General features: G+C 34.9%; 1 protein-coding gene across 1 annotated transcript; it reads right to left on the bottom strand.

Moving 5' to 3' along the window:
- Window positions 1–5,378: 5,378 nt before the first annotated feature.
- tap (basic helix-loop-helix neural transcription factor TAP) lies at window positions 5,379–9,213 on the bottom strand. Its single transcript, XM_033479465.2, has 3 exons — window positions 8,941–9,213; window positions 7,886–8,083; window positions 5,379–7,202 (listed from the first exon to the last, which is right to left on the bottom strand). Exons 2-3 carry the CDS (start codon window positions 8,069–8,071, stop codon window positions 6,693–6,695), a joined length of 696 nt encoding a protein of 231 aa, XP_033335356.1. The 5' UTR covers window positions 8,072–8,083; window positions 8,941–9,213; the 3' UTR covers window positions 5,379–6,692.
- Window positions 9,214–9,648: the final 435 nt, after the last annotated feature.

A 9,648-nucleotide genomic window follows, 5' to 3' on the forward strand; every position in this document is an offset into this window, starting at 1 on the left:
TTACCTCATCCACGGGGACACGCCGCCATTAATCTTCGATTAAGTGTGCAGCGATCGGTCAAGGTAATTTCACGAATTTTCGTGAATTAGGAAAACCGGTCTCCCCCTTTCCGAAGGTCGGATACGGTTGGCTTGGATCCCTGGCTCACTCTCTCTCTCTCTCTCTCGCGCGCGCTCTCTCACGCACACTCTCCCTCTCTCGCGCTATCCCTCTCTCGCGCTCTCTCTCTCGCGCGCGCTCTCCCTCTCTCGCGCTCTCTCTCTCTCTCTCGCGCGCGCTCTGCCTCTCGCGTATCTCTCTCGCGCGCTCTCCCTCTCGCGCGCTCTCTCCCTCTAGCGCTCTCCCTCTCACGCGCTCCGTCTCGCACGCGTTCTGACTCTCTCTGCTTCCCCCACTCTTCCTGCTAGCCGCGCTCTCCACGGGGGAGCAGCTCTGTCAGTCACCAGTATGTCACCATACAGACCAGCGCCCCGGCACAATGAGGGCCCTGGACGCGATCGATATGTGCACTCGACGGAAACGGCCCAGCGAAAAGGTCGATCAAAGCGAAATCACTGCGCCTGCAAATGCAGGCGGCGCCGATCTTTATGGCCTGTAAAAAAATCCCTCGATGAATCTTTGTTTAAAACCGAACGGCGAACGGCTCTGGCATTGTTCGCGGACTACCGACTTAGCGGAGCACCGTTTACGAGCACCACTGTTCCACAGCGCGTTCCAGAAAATTTATTTTATATTTGTATATACGATAAATTTATTCCAGTGTACGTACGTTCCTCGATTTATTTCAATGTACACACAACCCGTAATTTATTCCAATGTACACACGTTATTTAATTTATTTCTATGCACACGCGATCTTTAATTTATTTCACATACATTCACGTACGTTCATGAATTTATTATACATCAATTTATTAATGTTACCTATATTATATATTATATTGTATGTATTCAGATATATATTATCTTGTATTTATTCATGTATTATATATTATATTGTATATATTTAGATATTATACATATATTTATTGTATATACTGAGATATTATATATTATATTTTATATATTCTTTTATTATGTGTTATATTGTATGTATTGTATATATTCAGATATTATATTTTATTTCTTCATATATTTTATATTATATATTTTGCACTGCATATTTTCGTATATCGTATATTATATAGTATATGTATATTCAAATATCATATATTATATTGTATATATGTATACTGAGATATTATATATTATGTGTTATATTATATATATTGTATATATTAAGATATTATATTTTATTTCTTCATATATTTTATATTATATTTTGCACTGTATATTTATTTTATATATTATATTGCATATAATCAGATATCATATATTTTATTCCATATAGACTGAGATATTATATATTATATTTTATATATTCTTATATCATGTGTTATATTGTATGTATTGTATATATTCAAATATTATATTTTACTTCTTCATATATTTTATACTATATATTTTGCACTGTATATTTTCATATATTGTGTATTATATATTATATATATCCAGATATATATTATATTGTATATATATATACTGAGATATTGTACATTATATTTTATCTATTCTTATATTATGTGTTATATTTTGTCTTTATTGTATATATTTAGATATTATATTTTATTTCTTCATATATTTAATATTACATTTTGCATTATACATTTTCATATATTGTATATTACATCGCATATATTCATATAACATGTATCATACTAAATAAATTTACTACATATACGTACAATTATATACGTACGTATGCACGTATACAAATACACAAATATAACGTTTTTCAGGTAGATCGGTGGGGGCAGATAGAGCGATCGCTGAATTAGCGTTGCTCCGTCGAATAAATCACCCCGTGTTTCCAATTTCTTGCAGTCGGTAACCCCTAAATTTCGAAGCAGTTAGACGGGGCGCAAAGGCCACGGCAAAAACTGATTGAATCCCCCCGAAAATCCAACACCTTTACGTCTGCTGGACCGGACCGGGCCCCGCGCGCGCCGTCTGTCGCGCTATGCACACAGTTCCATGTCGCGCGGGATAATGGTTCCATTCAAGCATTACCATTATTGGCGAGATTTGGGGAAACGATCGAGCGTGCTAACGGATTCGTCGCAGCTTGCAGCTTGTTTGCAAATAGGCCTCGTATTGGAAATTATTGATCAGGTGGCGGGGGACGATGCTGTGCTACCAGTTCGTTCTCCTGGGAAAATATTGTTTCCGTCGGCGACGATTCGAGCATGTTATATTGTAAAAATATTAATATTGATGTTAACTTTTTCCTTCGAACATTTTAATTAAATTCGAGGATATTGGAAGAAATTCTAATGAAAATTGTACGAAATTTGAATGTGCCTAACGTTGTCAATGTTATTTATATATGACTGTAAATAAATAAGTGAATATATGTAATGCTATTTTAACTGACGTGATTAGGTGTATTTAAACTTCGTATAATTATTTATTGTAATGTATGCTTGAGTAAAAAAGATGCTTTATTAAAATTTCCGGCAGAAATATTTTTATATTTTTATGATACGTTATTAATAATGTTTGTATGGTTTATAGTTATTCTTTGTTTATGAAGTTAACAAAGAGGATCAAGTTAATTAACGGAGAATAATTGTAGATCGTTGCAAACTTGATTAATACTATATTGTAAAAATATAAAAATACTGTAAAATATTATAATAATATAGAAATACTAAAAATATTATAAAAAATAAAAATACTATAATAATATATAAATACTATAAAAATATTTTATAAAAAATAAAAATACTATAATAATATATAAATACTATAAAAATATAAAAATATTGTATTATACAAACATATAAATACTATACAAATATTGTAAATATTATAAAAATGTAATAGATATTATAAAAATGTTACAACTGTGGAATTGTAAATTAAGGTGTCATGAGGGGTGGAGCAGTGCAATAATTTGTAACTCGACTGTTTTTAGATTTGGGAATGAACGATCGATCAAAGAGAAGCGAAGCTTTCAGGAGAAACCGATTTCCATAACTGGAACAAGTGGGTGTTCCAGTGTCGCGACACTATAGTCGAGTGTTACGAAAATAAATACGCGATCGTTCGATCAAATGGAGTGCAAACGGGGTGGCTGCTATCAAAATATTCGGTTCAAGATGGAAAAATAATATTTTCCGGGTGGCGTTGCTCGATCTCTGTCTCGGGGACCACGATGTTCCTCTTCTGCTTACGATAATATTTGCTCGGACATGAAAATTGCGTCATTTCAGTTTCCAGTTTGTGTTAAACAATTCTAACTTTGTTTCTGCATTATTATTTTTTTAGTACTATGTATATATTATATGATATTGTTATACAATTGAATTTCCTTGTATTTGCAGTATTCTATTATTAAATTGAATAAATTTTATGTTCATTGCATAATCAATAAGTTTTATGAAAATTTAGAAAAATCAATGATTAAAGTCGGTAGATTTCGTATTAATTTAGTATATTAATTTTATATCAAACGGTCTCTTCTTGGAATTTATAGTATTCGATTATTAAATGTGGGTAAATTTAATTATATCGAATGAAATTATTTACTAACTCAATTAACTGGAATAAAATTGTTAAAAAATTAATGTATCTTAAATGAAATTGTACCATATTTAAATCACATTAGATAAAATTGAACAATGATTCAATCACGTTAAATAAAATTCTGTGATAATTAAATCACGTTACATAAAATTGCACAATAATTAAATCATGTTAAATAAAATTTTGTGATAATTAAATGACATTATATAAAATTGTATAATAGTTAAATCTCATTAAATAAAATCATGTAATAATTATATCACGTTAGATAAAATTCTGTAACAATTAAATCGCGTTAAATGAAATTGCACAATAATTAAATCACGTTACATAAAATTGTATAATAATTGAATCATGTCAAATAAAATTCTGTGATAATCGAATCACGTCAAATAAAATTGTATAATAATTAAATCTCATTAAATAAAATCATGTAACAATTATATCACGTTAAATAAAATTCTGTAATTAAAGGTAATCAAATCACGTTAAATAAAATTTTACAACAATTAAATTAAAGTAAATAAAGTGTACGGCGTGGAGAGGCGACAGGTCGATTTGAAATCGGTTTTGTAAAAGTCACGCTCGCGGTGTAATCCGCAGGATTAGGCGGGTAGGCGTAATTTCAGGCGCAACTTGTGATACATCTGCCCCGCAGTGATTTCTATAAAGGACACGTGCCCCGGCACGTGCTTATTCATTCTTGAACAGGAATTCATTCCTGCAAAGTGGCTCGAGCACGCTCGTTTGCAAGGCGGTTAACATTTCAGACAAACTTTCGTGTTCACTTCTCTCTCTCTCTCTCTCTCTCTCTCTCTCTCTCTCTTTTCTCTCCCTGGGATGCACTATAATCATTTTATTAGGGATGCCCGGTTTATCTGTCGTCGACGCTTTGAATCGATAGCAGTGGTTTGCATTTCACAACATCGTTCCGCGTGCTTGTGGGTAATCTGATCTCTCGAAGTGTAATAACCTTGAAATAATCCTTCTGTGCATGAAAGGAAAATTTTTATAAGCCTAGAAATGATTGCGTAGTGAATTTTGATATATTTAGATTATTTGCGCAATTGTTTTTTAAATGTATCAGAAATTTGTGTAATGAATTATCATATTTATTATAAATTTGTCTGACGAATTTTCAAATTTATTATAAATTTGTATAATGAATTTTCAAATTTATTAAAAATGTATGCAATTGATTTTCAGATGTGTTAGAAACTTGTGTAATTAATATTCAAATTTATTTATTTATTTTTTTACGTGTGCATTGAATTTTCAAATTTATTTATATATTTTTTAATGTTTGTAACGAATTTTCAAATTATTATAAATGCATTATAAATAATAATGAATTTTGAAATTTATTCGAATGAATTTTACAGCGAATTAGCAATATTTCCAATTAATTGTAAATTGCATTATAGAAATGCATACAAGCAACTGTAAAATGCATTACAAATATATGCAATCAATTTGGAAAACTATCTAAAAATGAATATGATAAATTATGAAACATACTAAAAAAAAGAAATAACAAATTCCAAGTTACAAGTGAACAGTAACAGAGAAAACTAATTAAAGAAATATAATGTTCTCGCAAAATTTGTACCCAAATTTATAGCCATTTTATTATTAATTTATTATATTATATTATTTTCTTATTATATTAATTTATAGCCAATTTATATATATAGCAAAGAACATTAAAATTATTAAATTCGTTGAAAGGTCTTAGTGAACAAAAGCCAGCTAGTTAAAATATGATTTATTGATATAAGATATAAATTCTGTACAATATATATTCCCTGAATCGGCGGTTTCACAATACAATAAGAGCACTGGCGGAGTCGCGCGCTAAGCTTACGCTAAACCTAGAAACAAGGGATGAGATCAATCGTTCGAGATCAAACCGAGAATGATCGATGACTAGAAAGAAAAAGGAACGCGGTTCGTAGTACGTGCCTGGCGGAATAGAAAGCAGCAACGCCTAAGCTTCTGCACGTTTCACTCGCCTAATATAGTGTTTCCATCCCCACCACTCTGCTGCGCGTCCAATCGCGAATGGGTCCAGTGACCCACGCGTCAGCCGATCAGCGTCAGCCAATCAGCGCGCAGTAATTCCTACGCCGATCGTAGACTGGTCAAATTAAAGCTGCGACTCGAAGAACGGGCAAGAGTTTAGGCGTTGCGTGAAATCATAAAGAATCTTATCGCTTAATCCTAGAAATTCGTTTCATATAGAGTACTCTCTTACAAAGTAAATAACGATCACCGCTCGCACTGGCCTAATCATTTTTACAATCGCCGACGGACGAGTTTCGGCATTTAAATGGACCCCGCAACCGGTAAAAAAATAAACACGCGGGAGAGAAATTCAACGTTATCTTTGTAATCGTAGCTGCAACGGATAGCCGAGATTTTTCCGATTAAAATGAGTCCAAACACGACGCAATTCGCATTCGTTTAAGCCAATCTACGGTTAATTAATAAACTGATCTACAGGGTGAGCAGAATAATTCGATCAGAGAGAGTTTGAGTAATTCAGTTGTCTTCGATCATTTGAGAAGAAAAGCGAGGCGAAGTATTTTTTTGGTTACTGATTACGGGTCACTGGATGCATCTTGACTACACGCGATCAAAACATTGACGAATTGAAATAACAAAGATTACGATCGTTTTATCATCGTCATAATTGTCCATTCAAACGATACAACGTTCCTCCCCGATATTTTGTATCGATGTCTCCTATTATCGAACGCAAGGAATAGCGGTCAAGACATTTCGACCACCCTGTATCTAGTGATAAGCTTTTTCTGATTCGATCACTATCGTGTTTGGACTCATTTTAATCGCAAAAACCTCCTCTATCCAACGCCGCTATGATAACACCCCTAACACCGAGATTACTCTCTTTCTCGCGCGTTCACTTGGCCCGGTCGTTTTATTTTCACTGTCGTCATCGTACCCGTACAGATATCAGATAAATTGAACCGTGCGGACTTCAAGCAAGTGGGTCATCGCGGATTCGAAGTAAATTGAACCTCGCACCGTCGAAAAACGTTTCCTAAAGACACTGGTACATGTTGTTGTGGCCCATGTGGTGGGTCGGCGGCAGCTGGTGTTGCGCGTGGTACATCCTCTGGTCGTAGCACGGCTGGTACTGCATCGGCGGGCTGACGCTCTGGTCGCTGTAGCAGTCGTATTCTTGCCATTCGGGGACGAATCTCTCCTGCGGATAGGGGAACGCGTTGTGGGACGGGCCGAGCCGCTTCTGGGCGGCCACCGCGCAGCTTCCCGTCGACGACGTGATCATGTTCCCGTTCTCGCCGATGCTCACCGTCACGTTGCCCACGTTCACCGTGATCTCGCCGGTCTCCGTGTTGCCCAGCGTCTGCGACAGCGCCCAAATGTAGTTGTGGGCGAAACGCAGCGTCTCGATTTTCGTGAGCTTCGTGTCCTCCGGGAAAGTCGGCAACGCCATCCTCAACCGCTCCAACGCGTCGTTCAGCGTGTGCATCCTGTGACGCTCGCGATCGTTCGCCTTTATGCGACGGTTCCTTTTCAGCCGGAGCACCTGCGAGCCGATCAATAGGCACACGTGAACCACTCTCGATCGTCTTTCGGGGCTCTTTGATTTTTGTTCAAGGTGGAACGCGAAGTGCTGCTTCGCAGGCAGACTTCTTTTTTGGCCGAGGTTATTTTTATGGATTTTATTGACCGGACATTTTTTATGTTAATTTGATTGTTTTCAGAGGACAGATTTTTCTAACGTTTTATTAGGGGGGGGGGGGACTTTAGTGAATTTGTTAATAATTTACTGATAGATGGTTTAAATGTTTTTCGAAACTAATAATGGTGAATATTGTAACGAGTAATGTTATTGTTTAGTAAATACAAAAATAAATTATTTGACCGTGATTTTATTGTTGACAAAAATTAGATATTGCTCGAAATTAATAATGGTGAAAATTGTAATGGGCGATCCTACTGTTCAGTAGATACAAAAATAAAAAATTTTACTGTTGAGCAAAATTGAAGATATTCTTCAAAATTAATAATGATACAAATTGTAACGGATGACGCTACTGTTCAGTAGATACAAGAATAAATAATTTTACTGTTGAGCAAAATTGAAGATATTCTTCAAAATTAATAATGATACAAATTATAATTGACGCTACCCTCTAGTAATAATGAATTATGATTTCTGTGTGTGTGATGTGTGTGTGTGTGTGTTGAAGCTAGAACTGCGTTTACCTGCGTGGGGCTCTTACACCGCGTGTTCCGAGTTTTCTTCCTCTTTTCTTCTTTCGCCGGCGGGAAGAGGCACTCGGCTTGGATCTCGTGTTTAGGCGATTCGAAGCTGACGTCGAACCCCGAGTCCGAGGAACTCGACAGCTCGTCGAATCCTCCTTCGCTGCAGAACGAGTACTCCGAGGACATCGTGGACGCTTTCTGTGAAACGAAATATCCCTTTGTATCAACAAACTGTCGTAAAATGTGCTTTATATTTGATGAATATATTTGTTACATTATCTTAGTATTTTACGAATTTTAATTTTTATAAATATTGTTGATAAACTGTCTTAAAGAGTGCTATATATTTGACAAATTTAATTATTATAGTATTTCAGTATTTTACGAATTTTAATTTTTATAAATATTGTCGATAAACTGTCTTAAAGAATGCTTTATATTTGACGAATTTAATTCTTATATTATTTCAGTATTTTACGAAATTTTAATTTTTATAAATATTGTCGATAAAAACTGTTATAAATTATGCTTTACGTTTTACGAATTTTATTGTTACACTATGTTACTGTTTTATAAAATTTAAATCTTGGAGAAATTGTCAGTAAACAGCTTCGAACTATGCTTTATATTTTACGAATTTGTTTGTTAGACTATTTTGCTATTTTACGAAAGTTAAATCTTATAAATATTGTGAACAAACTTCCTTAAAATGTGCTTTATATTTTACCAATTTAATTGTCACATTACTTTACTATTTCACCAAATTTAAATCGCACAAATATTGTCAATAAATTACCTCAAGCAATTATATTTCAAAAATTTAATTACTATATTATATCAATAGATTAAAATAGGTAAAAATAACACAGTGAAAGTTTTCCATTCTTTCAATCTTTCTACTATTTTAAATTGCAATTGTTCATTGTAAATCGCAAAAACACAGACACAATAAATAATTTTAAACGAACATCCTCGAATAGTAATTTCAAAACGATCATCCCACGAACCCAATAAAAATATTCATTGCGACCGTAATTCACAAAAAGATCTCTTACTTGTTCCAATCCGACGAGAAATACAGTCCCTGATTCAATTGAAATTTATCCAGATCAGTCACCGCACACAAACTGTCACGTGTCGTAAATATATCCACGTTGAAAATTATGTGTCGTAAATATTTCCACGTCACAAAATCGCCTGCCGCAATTTTCCTGCGTCACAAAATTAATTGCTGCAATTTTCCTGTATCACAAAATTAATTACCGTAATCTTCCTGCGTCACAAAATTAATTACCGTAATCTTCCTGCGTCACAAAATTAATTACCGTAATTTTCCAGCGTCACAAAATTAATTGCCGTAATTTTCCTGCGCCACAAAATTAATTACCGTAATTTTCCTGCATCACAAAATTAATTGCCGTAATTTTCCTGCGTCACAAAATTAATTGCCGTGATTTTCCTGCGTCACAAAATTAATTGCCGTAATTTTCCTACGACACAAAACTCCCCAAAATTCCACAACGTCGCAATAATTCAATTCCCCTAAAATCCACAGCGTTGCAAAATCAAGTTCCCGCAGGTTCGACGACGTAGCAACGTTCTACGCGTGTCGTAATTTCCCTAAATCGTTTCTCAGCGCGGCAGAAATATAGTTTTTTCACGGCATCCCGTCGGCGGCGGCGAGAAAAAGTCGAAATAAGAAACGCGGAGCGTCCTAGACGGGGCACAATTTGGTACTGCGAAAGTGGCACAGGGCTCTTAGA

This window comes from Megalopta genalis, chromosome 14, assembly GCF_051020955.1.
Source record: "Megalopta genalis isolate 19385.01 chromosome 14, iyMegGena1_principal, whole genome shotgun sequence".
NCBI lineage: Eukaryota > Metazoa > Arthropoda > Insecta > Hymenoptera > Halictidae > Megalopta > Megalopta genalis.